The sequence below is a fragment of the Podarcis liolepis genome (assembly GCF_965112155.1).
Source record: "Podarcis liolepis genome assembly, chromosome: 13".
Lineage (NCBI taxonomy): Eukaryota > Metazoa > Chordata > Lepidosauria > Squamata > Lacertidae > Podarcis > Podarcis liolepis.
In genome coordinates, this window is record NC_139573.1 from 29549388 (window position 1) to 29564994 (window position 15607).

Consider the following 15607-nt stretch of genomic DNA (forward strand, 5'->3'; position numbering starts at 1 on the left):
CAGAGATTTGGGACTGGGGAGTGGGGTTCTGCGTGCTGCACACCATTTTTCCTTTGTTTTGTTTTGTTGTGCTTCTAACAATATATTTCCCTTTCTCTCTCCTCCACCCCCCCCCCCACACCCCTTTCTATTTAAGCAGAACGGGAGCTGTCTCTAGTTCCACTCTGATACGTCAATTCTGCCCTGCTGGAGAGGTAAGCAAGGATTAAAGTTTGACAGCTTATCAAACGCTCTCCCATATTTGCGCAAGTCCTTGGTTGGCTGCGGTGGTATGAAACCTCGGTCAGGAAACCGCTCAGTTGTGTCTGTCTTTTACGAGCAGAAAAAAGAAAAATTGCTTCAGCAATCTGAACTTTGCTCTCGAATGCAAGGAGATGTTTTCCTGTGCAATCCCAGTTTTGAAGCCTCGGTGGACAATTGAAGTCCCCTCCCCACCTAACCATAACCACAGAGCTAATAAAGGCTAGGCCTCAGGGCTGTCAGGCCCTTACCTCTTCTAACACACATTTGCCTGCTTGGGGACACGACTTTGCGCCGTGCTGTAGTCATCAGTCAAACAAAACTCCACTTGCAAATTTTTAAAAAGCCTCATAAAATGCTTTGCCGAAACAGGTTGTTAATTTTTATAGCTCGGTATTTTCTCTCTCTTTTTTAATTGGTCTTTTAAACTAATGCCCAATTGCTGCCAGAGTTCTGGGATAATAGCTGGAGCCTCTGCAAGGCAAATGTTCATGAATAGAGAGGGGCAATGGTTGTGTGTGTGTGTATGTAGAGAAAGAGAGAGAAGCTCTTGGACAGAAGTAGTGTCTGATAATTCCTTTTATTGGCCTGCTTCATGTGCCAAACTCGGATCAGAAGGGTCCATAAAGAAATGTTGTTGCTGGTCACATACCTGTAGAACTCCCTTTGGGAAGGAAAACTTATGCACCAGGTATCATGTTCTTACTTGTACAAGAATGTGAACAGCAAGTAATACAGGAAGCAGACTGAGTCAGGCAATTGGTCCAACTATCTCAGTATTGTCTGCACTGACCGCTAGCCACTCCTCCAAGGTTTCGGACAGGGAAATTCCCAGTCCTACCTGGAAATGCCAGGAATTGAAGACACGACATTTCATACACAAAGCAGATGCTCTTCCACTGAGCTGTGGTCCTCCCTCCATGTACAAATTACTAGATCAATGGGGAATCCACACTGCAGTGAACAAAATCCATGGAAATGCTGTCCAGCTATTGATTTTTCAGGTGTACAGTGGCACCTCGGGTTACATACCCTTCAGGTTACATACACTTCAGGTTACAGACTCCGCTAACCCAGAAATAGTACCTCACGTTAAGTACTTTGCTTCAGGATGAGAACAGAAATCGTGCTACGGCAGCAGAAGGAGGCCCCATTAGCTAAAGTGGTGCTTCAGGTTAAGAACAGTTTCAGGTTAAGAACGGACCTCCGGAACGAATTAAGTACTGAACCCAAGGTACCACTGTATAAGAATGGGGGAAACCCAAGACGCCAGCCAGAAAAGTGGAACGTATGAATATGTATGTTAGAAGCAGAGAACCGTGTCAGTCCAAGATTATTCTTTTTTAAAAACAATATTGGTGTCTGGATAACACCACTAGAAAAAATGCTCTGTGCTTAAAAATGGGTGAGTGGGTTGTGTCCTACTGTCAAGCAGGCTGATGTGCAGGTGAAGGACCTTGTTGGGTAAATTCAGCCTAGAATGGGAGGTTCTATAAATAGCTACAGAAAATGTGTCTGACTTGCATCCCAGCTGCGTAGATAGCAGCCCACAGACAGGCCAGATGTTTGGGATCTGACTGAGATTACATGAAGCTTGAAGGACAGAACAGCTACAGAAGCAAGTGCTCTCGCTCTCTCCCTCTCCCTCCCACCACACACACACACAAAAAAAATTTAAAGTGGCCAGGACAATGCAGAAGGCAGAACTACAGACTCTAAAACAGCTCAGGACCAAGTCTAGATGCATTTGTGAACATCTGGTGTCCACGCTGCCTAATGATGCAAGAGGCCGGACTGCAGCTGCCTTGATAATTAGGGCACATTCGCTGCAGAGAACAGATAATTAAGACATTTTGTAAATGGGTGCCATGGGAAACTCCTAGGATAGAGTAGGAGGAAGTTAAGTGCAATGTGCATATTCTGACAGCTGCGATTGCATTGCATGCAAATTGGATGCTCATTTATGGGACTGTTTTGTAAGGATTGCTGAGAAGAAATTAAGCAAAGCGGAGAGTGGCTGTATGTAGCTCATTGCAGGAATACCTGCTTTGCAAACGGAAGGTCCCAGATTGAATCCTCAGCATTTCCAGGTAGGGATGGGGAAGACCTCTGTATGAAATCCAGGAGAGCCATTGCTAGCCTTTGCTAACCTGGTGTCTTCCGAGTGTTTGAGACTATAACTCTTTGGCCCCAGGCAGCACATCTGGAGGGCGCCAGGTTTGTGAAGGCTAATGTAGACTCTACTGAGCTAGGTGGGGCAGTGGTGTAACTCTGGAGTAAGCCAGCATCCCATGCCCATTCAGAAGTGTTGCATGGATGCTGAATGGCATTACTAAAGAAGAGGCAGGAACCAAGGCAGTTTTCAAACTTCTTACACCTTCTGAAACCTGTGGCTGGTCCCTATTTCCTGTATAACTGTGCCCCTAGTCATGCTCATTGGAGAGGCGGTGGAGATGTCTTTTTAAAAATATTACGATGCTCTGTGTGTGTCTGTGTGGCAGCGGAGTCTGTGCGCTGGTCCTCGCCCGCCCACCCCCCCAAAGTTAAATATTGAGCGGGAGATGGATGTGCCTTGACCTTAGCGCATAGAACATGTAAGTGCCGGTTGCCAGAGCGCCATCCCTTCCTTGCCATCCCTTTCGCCAGCCCTCTTATCTAAATAGGAAACGTTGCCTAATGTGTGTGTTGTTCTGCCTTTGAGTTGCAGCTGTTCTGTCGTCAGGACAAGTGGATTCACTGTGAGAGCAAACATTGCTCCATCTGCTATATGCATGTATTCATTTACTCTGCAATCGGAGGCTCTGCCTTGCGCTGGCAAGTTGTGGCTAGGGCCCAAACAAGATGGGGCTATCCAGCCCTCGTGCGGCTGATTCTTCACCCCATCCCACCTAAAAATAAGCAGCTCCTGCAGGGGTTGAACCAGATTGCAGCTGTGGTGCTTTAAACCCTTTGCACCTTGCTACAGTCAAAATTTGAATTGGGCTGAGTGTGCGCATGCACTCGTTCCTTCTCTTTGCAGCAGGAGGGAGGTTTCACGTGGTGCAAGCAACAGGGATGGGCACCCTCTTGATTTGGAGCATAACCACAGTGGGGTGCACACAGGGTTGGAGATGATCTTCCCCATGCCAAGGTATTGCTCCAGCCCCCCCCCCCCTTTGGCTATTTGTCGTGGGAGAGGGAATCTGGCACAACTTCGTAAGCCAGAGCACGGCAGGGCATGCCGTTCCAAGGTAAAGACATGCCGTGAGCCGCAGATAAAATCAATACGTAATGGCAGTGTGCTTATGTGATTGTGGTGACCGTCGGTGTGAGGGTTGTGGGTGTTGCGTGTATTTAAGGATGCCTTGATGTGTTTTTGATCGGCTGGAGAGTTCTAATCCGAGCTCTGTTAATGATAGGACCCTATGCACCGTCCCTGCGGTGGTATCTGTTATGTATTAAAGTCACAACTCAATAGTATCCATAGGAAGGGAATTACAAGATGGCCTCCCAGGTCTACAGGAAGCCAATTGAGCAGGGATGTGGCTGCCCAATTGATCTTGGTCTGCAACTCCCGTCTCCCCTGATCATTCACCCTGCTGGCTGGGTTTTTTGGGTGGCTGAAGTCCAGCAACATCTGGCACATCTGCTACTGAGCATCTATAAGGGCCGTCACCTAGCCGCATTCTGAATCAGCCTTGCCCCTTGGTGGGATAATTAGGCTTAACGATATCAGGGTTGGTTTATGGAAAAATACAAAAACTGACCCAGGCCAAAAACAGATGGAGCCACCTGTTCCAGGGTTGGAGAACCCACAACTCTCCGGCCCTTGTTGGACTACAGCCCCCATCTGCCCTAGCTGTGGCATGGATGATGGGAGCTGTAGTCCAGCAACGTTCCAAACGGCCGCAGATTCCCCCAGCCCTGGTCTTTTTTTTCCTATTTGGGAGCTTTCCCTCATCCTGCTAACCCACCTGTGTCCCTCTGTGTTCTCTTGCAGGGCCGCCGAGCTGGAGAGATGAACGTGGGCACAGCTCACAGTGAAGTGAACCCAAACACCCGGGTCATGAACAGCCGGGGCATCTGGCTCTCGTACGTCTTGGGCATCGGCCTTCTGCACGTGATCCTCCTCAGCATCCCCTTCTTCAGCGTCTCTGTGGTTTGGACTCTGACCAACATCATCCACAACATGGTACGGGGAGCCCCTTTGGGAGCAGCTTTGAGTTCCGGCATTGGGCACTGTAGGCAGAGGGTGCTTCTGCAGGCAGCGCAGGGAGGGGGAAGCCAACACAATTCCCACCCCCTGTACTCCCTATAACACAGGGGTGGGGAATCTTAGGCCCAGGGCCAAGTACAGCCCTCCAGAGCTCCCTAACTGGCCCTTTTCTTCAGCCCTCCAAGAAATGGCCACCTAGGCTATATGAATGTCTGGTGTCTAGACCAGGCAGCCGGCAAGTATCCATCTAGATGCAAGTCTGACGCTATCAGCTGGATTGTCCAGAGAGATCCATCAAGTTGTCAGTGCCAAGGATGGGATTGTTGCTATGAGCATGCAAGCTGAGCAGAGAGCCACTATTTTAAAAAAGTGTTTGTGGATTCATCCTAAGCATTGTTGTGCCTACCTGCCAGGTATAATAGACATTTATTTTTTATTAGGGTCTTGGTGGTGGTTTTTAAATCTGCAAACCAATCCACTTTTAGTCGTGAAATGCTTCTAACGGAGACCTCTTTTCCGACTTCATTTATCTTGTTCTTGCAGTCAGTGTCCATTTTACAATATCTTAAAGATACAGTACTGCAAATGTGCCCCCCCCCACATATATACAGGCACACAGCTGGCTCAGATTTGACAACCTCAGCATAGGAAACTATGTGATGTATTATGCCAAGAACCAGTGTGGCGCTTGCATGCTCCCTGCGCCACCCCCATGCACCGGCTTTTAGCATTTCTATCACAATTACTTTAAACCACTTCAATGCCTGATCTGGGAAACCATGGATTAATCTTGGTTCACTCACTGAGTGTGGTTATACCACAGTTTCCCAGTTCAGGTGTAATGGGAAACTATGGTTTAAATTAACTCTGGACCACTAAAGCTTGCTGCAGGAAGGGAGTGGGGGGTGGAGCACAGGGTTTATTAAGGATTAGTAAGCCGTCTGAGAAACCTCATACATGCTTCTACCCCACCTCCTGCTTTTGTTTTGTGCGAACCTGAGACTGTTAAGGGGAGAAAATCCTCCCTAAACCCATTCAGAAAACAAAAAGAACATCCCAGTTTGAATATTACACCAGTTTGAAAGGTCATGGCTTCCCCCTAAGGAAGTGTAGTTTGTTAAGGATGCTGATAGTTAACAGGAGACCCTCAACAGAGCTAGGCTTTCCAGAGTTCCCTGGGAAAGAGGGATTGATCATCGGGGGTTTCAGCAACCTGAAAACAAACTGCAGTTCCCAGCATTCTGTGACAGTTCACAGTGCTATAGTACAGTTTTAAAGGTACAGTGGTACCTTGGGTTACAGACACTTCAGGTTACAGACTCCGCTAACCCAGGAATAGTACCTCCGGTTAAGAACTTTGCTTCAGGATGAGAACAGAAAACGCATGGCAGCGGCATGGTGGCAGCAGGAGGCCCCATTAGCTAAAGTGGTACCTCCGGTTAAGAACAGTTTCAGGTTAAGAACGGACCTCCAGAACGAATTAAGTTCTTAACCTGAGGTACCACTGTATACTTCAGATGGGGAACTAAAGCTCACAAAACAGGCTGCACAAGGAGCAGGTGTGAAACTACAATTTGAAATAATCATAATATAATTTTAAGGATGATGACTATGGTGTGCCTTAGCAGGGGCTCATTCTCCCTCGTCCTTAACATTGGTCCATATTTCTGGGCATCTCCTCCCCCACCCCAAACCCTCAGTTAACCTTAATCTGCTTAGCCTAATATCCAGACGCTATCTCAGCGCAGACATGGCAGCCTGCTGGCTTATGCCCTGTGCTCCGAGTGGTGCATCATTTTGCATCTAGCCAGGGGCGGTGGGGGTGGGGAGCAGCTCTCCCGGCGGGTTACCCCATCTGCTCCGCATGCAATTATTTCTTCACTTTAGCAGTAAAAACAACTGAGAGTGACAGCTATGTGCTGTTTGGCTTCCTTCCCCTCTGATATATTTAATGTGTCGCTGGCCCTGTAGGGTGTCTAGCTCAGGATTGTTAGGAGGGTTTTTTATAACGGCGTCAGCGTAGAGAGATGCGCTTGCTGTGTTTGGTTTCCACACAGTGGTTGTATTCCAAAGCATATGCATTCATCTAAATCCAGGGAGTGAGGAAACTCAGGCCTGGGGGCCTGGATTTGGCCCTCAAGACATCTCTGCCTGGCCCTCACGTCACACCCCCTTCCCAGGCCACCCCCCTCACTCGGCTGACTCTGCGCCCTTGTCCCGTGATCTTTACTGGACCGAAATATGTCTGCTTGCATGCCTGAATGTAGGCGAGAGTTTGGCCTCACCCCCCCCCCCGGTATGTGGCCCTTCAGTATGTGGCCCATGACAGAATGCGGCCCTTCATTGCCCCTGATGTAAGGGGCATCTAAGAAAAAATGTGACGAAAAGAGAGAGAAAGATGCGATAGTGTTGGAGGAGGCAACAAGACAGGATAATCTTGACTGGATTTGTAGGCTGATGCGCACACACACGGGGTCTCTCTTTCTCTCCTGGCCACCTACTGTGGAACAGCGAGAGAGACCCTAGCTGACATTCAGCCGGACCCCAGAATGAGTGAATTGACCTCAGTACCCACTGACATCAATTGAGCAACTTCGTTGTGACTCAAGTCACCCATTGGTTTCAATGGGACTTAAGTGCCACCACCTTATAATTTGGATCCACCCAACGATTTCGCGTGGGAAGAACTGAAATCCAAGAGGACAAGAGCTGGAAAGAATTAACACAAAGGAGTCCGGGCACCCTGGCACCGGTTATCGCCGTGCTTTGTTATCATTGCTTCATGATAGGATGAGCTTAAGATGATTTGCAACTGGGAATTGCCCGCTCACAGATTTTATCTGGTGCTTTTGTTCTCTTTCAAGGCTTCCCCACCCCCGCTATGTAGGAAGCGAACACTGGACGGCCGCCAGATTAAAATTCCAAAGTGCAAGGGTTTCTAGAGTGCTTCTGTATCCTGTTCCGTGAAACTCGAAGCTTGGTGAAATTGGGGCGTCTACAGCTAAAGGATTGTTATTTGGGCAGTTCATCCTCCTCCTGTTTAATACAGACATATGGATTTCTCACACCCAGTGCTTATTATCACACCCATTTACTCCATCGAACTTAATTGCAAAAAGCTACAGCCACCCCTAATTTGCTTAATACCACTTTAACAAAAGCTTCCCAGCACCTACTGCATTAATTGGAAATGTGGGGCGAGCCACACTTTTTGTGCAGGGCGGATAATGATAATAATAATTTTTTATTCATACCCCACCCATTTAAAAATACATTAAAACCTCAATCATTAAAAACTTCCCTGAACAGGGCCGCCTTCAGATGTCTTCTAAACATCAGATAGTTGTTTATTTCTTTGACATCTGGTGGGAGGGCGTTCCACAGGGCGGGCGCCACTTCCGAGAAGGCCATCTACCTGGTTCCCTGTAACTTTACTTCTTGCAGTGAGGGAACCGCCAGAAGGCCCTCGGTGCTGGACCTCAGTGTCCGGGCAGAACGATGGGGGTGGAGACGCTCCTTCAGGTATACTGGACCGAGGCCGTTTAGGGCTTTAAAGGTCAGCACCAACACTTTGAATTGTACTTGGAAACGTTTGCAAAGGTGTTCAGGGTAATGGAGGCACACTGAATAACGATGCACCCTTGTGCATTTTTCCATAGCATGCAACCCCTGCCAGGTTACAATGAAGGCAGGGTTGTCTAGCTTACAAGCACAAGAGCCCCGCTGGGTCAGGCCAAAGGCCCACCTAGTCCACCATCCTGTTCTCATGGTGGCCAACCAGATGTCTATGGGAAGCCCACAAGCAAGGCACGAGCCCTCTGCCCATTCGTGAGTCCCCCCGCGGGTGGTATGCAGAGGCAGGCCACTTCTGACATTGGCGGTAGAACGTAGTAGCTGTTGATGGCCTTTGTGTAATCCTCTTTTAAACCCATCCGAGTTGGTGTGGGAGTGAGTTCTGTAGTCCACCTATGCTCCGTGTGAAGAAATGGCATTCTTTTGTTGGTGGCGCAACCACATCTGGCGCAAGTGGGGTGGAGTTGCCAAACCCCTGGCAGGCCACGATCCATGACTGGTGGGATTGCAGTAATCTAACCTTGAAGCAACCAGTGCATGAACTACTGTGGCCAGGCTCTCCCGGTCCAGGAGCAGCTCCCCTTTGTGTATTACAAATGGCAAGCTACCTCCTACACACCTGTGACAAGCACATGTGCGTCTCAGTTGCCGTTGCCCGCTGCAATAACCTAGGACAGATTAGGAATTTGCACACAGGGCTGGCTCAAGGCATTTTGTGGGTGCGGTGTGAAATCTGAATTGGCACCCTCTCTCTGCCCTGGGTACCATTGGCCACGCAGACGCCAATAACCGGTATGGCACAATTCGTGACCTAGAAGTAGATCTGTGTAGGAAATCTGTCTTGCGTAGAGCGCTGGCCCTTTGAAAAATTATGTATGTGACACTTTGCCTCCAAAAAAGAGCAGGGAGGGGGCTGCCTCTTGAGGCCCCAGTTATATTTTTATGTGCATTACAGCATCTGAATTTTTTAGCACTGCTTTGTAGGCAGCAGAAGTGGCAACAGCTCCCCCTTCAGCACAAATGTATAAATGACGTGTTCCATGCTAGTTCACTGCTCAATGCTTCCTCCTGCTTTTTTCTCCTTTCTTCCTTGGATCAGGTTAGCCGAAGCATTTTAAGGCTCCAAATACTGCAGCTTCTTTCCTCTGCCACGTTTTTAAAGGTCGGTCAATAGTCCTCTTTGCAGCACTGCTTCTAGTGGACTTCAGCCAAGCACCTTAGATCGAGGGTTTGTAGTAGAATAATAATTATCCTAAATTAGCACTGTATCTGCACGTTTGCCCTCTTTCCTGCTAGGCTACCCTTGCTTCTCATTGAAAAGTGGTTATTCATTGGCTGTGCAGGAACCTTTCCTTCAACACAGCACATCTTTCGCAAGGACGTTGCTGCCTTTTCAACCGGTTAAATCGGGACCCGAAACAAGAGAGAGGAAGAGATGAGCGAAGTAGCCCAGAATAGGGACGGAATATTATTCCCCACCGCCATGTAGCCCTTAAAAACACACGTGTGTGTTTGTGTTTTCTTACAGAGCATGTACATTTTCTTACACACTGTGAAAGGAACGCCTTTCGAGACTCCTGACCAGGGCAAAGCCCGGCTGCTGACTCACTGGGAGCAGATGGATTATGGGGTGCAGTTCACCGCTTCCCGCAAGTTCCTGACCATCACACCAATTATACTGTGAGTGTAAAAGAGGGCTTAGGGACTGTACTTATAAGGCTAGGTGGAAATCGCTTCTGGATCAGGCCAGAGGCCTGCCAAGCCCATCATCCCATTCCCACAACGGCTAGTCTGATGCCTGCGGGAAGCCCGCAAACAAGAAATGTTGCTGTTCTCCATCAATGAGTATTTGGAGTCATGATGCCTGAGGTTGGCATGAAACCACATTGACTAGTAGCCATAGGTACTTACCCTCCATGTACTTGCCTCACCCTCTTTTTAAGGCTGTCTAAGCCCTAAGCCCTGGAAAAGACCCTGATGTTGGGAAAGATGGAGGGCACAAGGAGAAGGGGACGACAGAGGATGAGATGGTTGGGTAGTGTCTTCGAAGCTACAAACATGAGTCTGACCAAACTGCGGGAGGCAGTGGAAGACAGGAGTGCCTGGCGTGCTCTGGTCCATGGGCTCACGAAGAGTCGGACACGACTAAATGACTAAACAACAAGCCCTAATAGCCACCCCCACAACTCATAGCAGGCCAGTTCCATAAATTAACTCCACACTGTGCGAAGAAATGCTTTTCAGACCCACAGAACTCCTTCCTATCCTTGTGCCCTTAGAGCTGTGTTTCCCAAATTTGGGTCTCCAGCTGGTTTTCCCCAACTACAATTCCCATCATCCTTGACCCCGCTGGCCTTGCTAGCTTAGGGATGATGGGAGTTGTAGTCCAAAAACGACAGTACCTTAACATTCTCTGGGTAGTGAGCAATACAATTTACAACGTTAAAGAAAAAGAAAAATCCCTGGAAAAATGAAAAGCTCTTCACCTGGCACCCAAAGAATATATATAAGATGTATAAGACTGAATCAGGTGAGTGTTGGAGATGTAATGAGACTGAGGATACTTTCTATCATATATGGTGGACCTGTAAAAAGAGTATTGGGAAATAATTCATAATGAACTGAAAAAAAATGTTTAAAAGCACTTTTCAAAAAAAAAGCAGAGTCCTTTTTGTTGGGGATAACTCAGACAGAAATTCCCAGGTGTTGCAAAAGGGTTATTTATATATGTCACTACTGCGGCTCATGTTTCGTTAGCCCAAAAATGGAAAACGAGTGAAGTCCTGACTGGCAACTTAAACTGATGGAATATGTGCAGCTTGTGGACCTAACGTATAGAATAAGAGAACAAGAAGAACATAATGTTTAAAGAAGACTGGAAAATGTTTATTGAATATATGGGGGGGAAATGTTAGGATATTTCCGTTCCACCTTAAAAGGGAGCAGGCTTTTGTAAGTAACAGAGTCTGCGCATGTCCTAGTCACAGGATGTTTATGTCTGCTGTTGTTTCCTTTCGTTTTTGCTCAGTCGGCTCAGACACGCTGACAGAATGGACGTGTTTTCTTTTGTTCTGTTAAACGCTAAATAAAGTCTGTAAATTATGCTCTTCTGCTCTTCTGTGATGCAAGCTTTCGGCTGTGTTTCTGCTGATAAAGAGGGTGCACCAGCCTAGGAATGATGCCAGGAATTTCCAAAGGCTTTGTGCCCCTAACTGTTGGATCTGCGTGAGTACGGGAGGCCGATGGACGTCCAGAACTCCGGCTTGGGGGCTCATGATGGACACTATCTCCCTGGCAGTTTCCCAACAACAAGGTTTCGGGCCCAGATTCACGGCACCTACAGGAGAGTAAAGCTGCAACAGACTGCGTAAGAGGTATGAAGGGGGGAAAAGCGAAAGGGACGGACGCTTTTTCTGTTATACCTCGGCAAAGAGCCTTTGAACTCCGGCAAGGCTTAATTGGCCTGGGAGCCGAGCCAAAGAGTTCGTGATTAATGAGCTGCCAAGATAAGGGTCTTTGAAGGCAATAGACTCACGGCTACTGCCAAAAGCTGAAATGGAGTTTTTCCAAGCTTCTGGAGATGCTCAGTCCCTTAAGTTGGATGGGCAGAATTATGAACCCTGGACAAAATGGTGTGAGAGTTTACTGCGTCAGTTTGGGGTGTGGCATGTTGTTTCTGAAACCCCCCCAGTTCCTCTGACAGAGAAATGGAGATCAGCTGATTCGAGAGCGATTGACATAATAGTCCTATCCGTATCTCTTGAGGAAATTAAGACGCTGGCTGGCAACACCACTGCACGTGCAATGTGGTCTGCTTTAAAAAAAGCTCACAAGCCAATAATCCCAGCCCAGAGTTTGACTGCATCGGAGGTCCTAGCTGTTTCCCAGAATGCGGGTGATTGCAGGGATGCTGAGAGCACCGGTTGCAAGCTGCAGGGGGAGCTGACCGTCACGTCATCCCAGGCAGCATTCCAGCCTCCAGGGGGAGCCAAGGAGTCGGCAGCTGAGAGCTCTGTTTCTCATGGGAACCAAGGCCATCGCCTTTGCAGAAGCCGGAAAGGCAAAGGTAAACAGATGCCTGCAGATGGCCAGGAGCAGAGGGAGGGTGAAGAGCCCGCGGCGCCAGGGAAAAACAAAGCGTTGTTTACTGGCACAGCTTCACCAAAGGCTAAAGGCACGTCTGCTGACCAGAAGCAGGGGGGCAAGCTGCAAAAGCCCACGCCAGTGGAAAGCAAGGTTTTGCTTGCTGGCACAGCTTCACCAAAGGCTAAAGGCACGTCTGCTGGCCAGGAGCAGCAGGGGGGCAAGCTGCAAAAGCCCACACCAGTGCAAAACAAGGGTTTGCTTGCTGTAAGGACTGCTCCAACAGCCAAAGGCAGGTTTATTGTGGACTCAGGTGCCAGCCGCCATGTTTCCAAGGACAGGCATCTCTTTATCTCCTTCAAGCCCCAAGAAGGTGAGATCCACCTGGCTGATGGAAGGACGTTGCAAATTGCAGGAGAAGGGACTGTGAAACTTGCAAGTTTGCACACAACCATCAGCGGTGTACTATATGTTCCAGGCGCTGCAAGCAACTTGTTGAGCGTCCCACAGCTTACTGGGCGTGGTTTTCAGATTTCCTTCAAGAGGAGCATCTGTGTCATCAGTAAAGGCAAAGAGGACTATTTGCATGCAAAGTTTATGGATGGTTTGTTCCATATAACTTATGATGACACTGCTGTTGTATCAAATGCTGATTCTTGTTGTGTTGCACAAACTAACAAAGTTCTTCATGCAGGTTGCATTCATGATGCGCATCGAAGATTTTGTCACCTCTCTTGGAAGGCACTGGCCAAGATGCCAGAGGTGGTTGAAGGTTTGAACATCAGACCCTGTAAATTTCACATGAAATGTGTATCTTGTGCAGAGAACAAGGTGAAGGTTGCTCCAAAAGGCAAGGAGTCTAGCAGGCAGGCTTCCAAGCCCTACCAGCTAGTGCATGCGGACCTGGTTGGTCCACTAGCGCCCTCTATAGGAGGAGCAAGGTACTTCATGATTCTGATTGATTCTTTTTCCAGGTACATTCATGTGTATTTGCTCGAACAGAAATCGCAAGCGTTTCCAAAGTTTAAGGAATTCTGTGCTTGGTTGGAAAATGTGCACGGTAAACGTATTTCTTGTTTTTTTACTGATCGGGGCGGGGAGTTTACTTCTCAGCAGTTTGAAGCTTTCCTGACTGAGAAGGGAATCCAGCATGACATGTCAACGCCCAGATCGCCATGGATGAATGGGCTTGCGGAGAGAGCAAATCAAACATTGCTGCAAGGAATCAAAACCTTGTTGCATGATGCCAATCTCCCTGATAAGTTTTGGGGGGAAGCTTTGGGGAATCTGGTTTACAGTTATAATCGCAGATTGTCATCACCCATTGGTTGTACCCCCTATGAGAAGATGTTTGGCAAGAAACCCAACACCAAACACATGAAAATATTTGGTTCGGACATGTGGGTACGCACACAACAAACCAACAAGCTTGGGAAGCGTGGGGCACATGGTTTGTTCATGGGGTACGAAAAAGGTGCATACAGGGTATGGATGACTGACTCTAAGTCCATTAAGTTCACAAGGAGTGTTGAGTACAATCCTAAGTGGGGGGAAAATGTGGGAATTTTCCAGTGTTACCCAGAGGAGGATGAAGGTGATGTCAAGCAAGCAGCTAAAGCTGAGGAAGCTGCTGCTGATGATGAGGATGAGGATGATGATGAGGATGATGATGATGATCAGAGTTCGGATTCCAGTTCAGTGGACGGCGCTGCTGCTGATGTCAGTGAGAGTGATGACACAGCAGACTACCAGAGCGCAAAGGCCTCAGTCAGACCATCTGATGCGTCTGACAATGAACTGGAAGAACCACTGTTCACCATTGGTCACTTTTCTCCTAAGAAAGAGGAGATGAGTCCAGAAGACTTGCGTCTAGTACGCAGATCTGAAAGGGCGACCAAAGGCAGACCTCCAAAGAGGTATGCTGATGAGTTTGCTAAGACAGCAACTGCTGTTCTTAGTAGCTCAGAGAAGGTATGGGAACCTTCAAGCTTCAAAGAGGTTCAGGAGTTAACCTCTAAAGATGCTGAGCCTTGGCTTAATGCCATGAAGGCTGAAGTTGATTCCTTGAACAGGAACCAAACTTGGGAACTGGTACCGGTAGTCCCAGGAATGAGACTGGTTGGCAGCAAATGGGTCTTCAAGGCCAAGACAGACCAGAATGGCAAGGTAGTCAGACACAAAGCCAGATTAGTTGCCAGAGGTTTTTCACAGGTACCAGGACAGGATTACCACGAGACCTACTCACCCACAGTCAAATATGAGAGCATTCGGCTGATGCTCAAGGTCGCTGCGGAGGAGAAACTGCATGTCACCCATCATGACATTAATACAGCTTTTTTGTACGGGATTTTGGGGGAGGAGCTGTTCATGCTTCCACCTGATGGGATGCAGATACAGAAGGGAATGGTCTGTAAACTGCGGAAATCCTTATATGGTCTCAAGCAGAGTGCCAGGTGTTGGAACACAAGACTCACTGAGACATTGCTTTCTCTAGGTTTTCACCAGGGCAAAGCTGATCCATGTGTGTTTGTCAAGGAGGAGGGGCAAAACAAACTGTATTGTTTATGTTTTGTTGATGATCTTCTGATGTTTTGGAAGAATCAGGCTTTTTACCAAAGCACCCTAGCTCAGCTGAAGGAGCACTTTGACATGAAGGATCTTGGTGAGGTATCCAACTATCTTTCTCTGCAGGTGGAGAGAGACCAAGCAGGTAATTTTCTGGTGCACCAAACACAGAAAATTGCTGATGTGTTAACCAGGTTGAATTTGGTTGATGCAAACCCAGCAGACACACCGATGGTGACAGGTTACCAGGTAGACAGTACTGCTGAAGCGTTTTCTGACACAACGCTATACAGATGCATTCTAGGCAAGCTGAATTTCATTGCCAGATGTTCAAGACCTGACATTGCTGTAAGCTGTAATCTGCTTAGCAGACATGCCAACAATCCTACGGTTCAGGATTGGAAAGCTCTGAAGCGCATAGCCCGCTATTTGAAAGGGACTATGCGCTACAGGCTGAGGTTCACCAGTCAGAAGACTGGAGGTCTTGAAATCTTTGCAGATGCAAGTTTTGGAAGTGACACCACGGATGGTACAAGCACTTCTGGTGTGTGCTACATGTACAACCACTGCCTGTTTGACTGGTTGTGCAAGAAGCAAACAACAGTGAGCCTAAGTTCCTGTGAAGCAGAACTCAATGCTCTGTCATTTTCACTCATGGATTGTGAATGGTTGATGCAACTGTTTAAGGACATCAGGGTGTCTGTGAAATGTCCTATACAAGTGTATCAAGACAATAGATCGTGTTTGGCTTTGCTGAACTCCGAGAGTTGCAAGCAGAGAACCAAGTACTTGCAGATTAAGTTACATCGTGCAAGAGAGTGTATCCAGAAAGGACTGATTCAGGTGTCCTACATGGCAGGAAATGAAATTCCTGCTGATCTGTTGTCTAAGGTTGTTAACAAAGAACAACTAAAGGTTTATGTACAAAAGTTGCAATTGAGTGAACCACAG

General features: G+C 47.8%; 1 protein-coding gene across 5 annotated transcripts in view; it reads left to right on the plus strand.

Annotated features, from left to right (window-relative positions):
- ORMDL3 (ORMDL sphingolipid biosynthesis regulator 3) overlaps positions 1–15607 on the plus strand; it is a 35107-nt gene that overhangs the window by 11186 nt on the left and 8314 nt on the right. For 3 of the 5 annotated variants that reach the window (XM_083470359.1, XM_083470361.1, XM_083470362.1), the window contains exons 2-4: positions 140–194; positions 4220–4411; positions 9537–9688. In XM_083470359.1, the coding sequence (XP_083326485.1) occupies positions 4238–4411; positions 9537–9688 (326 nt within the window). In that variant the 5' untranslated portion in view covers positions 140–194; positions 4220–4237. Of the gene's footprint in view, positions 1–136; positions 195–2308; positions 2331–4219; positions 4412–9536; positions 9689–15607 lie in introns of those variants that run through there. The other 2 variants (XM_083470360.1, XM_083470363.1) reach the window with 2 other exon arrangements.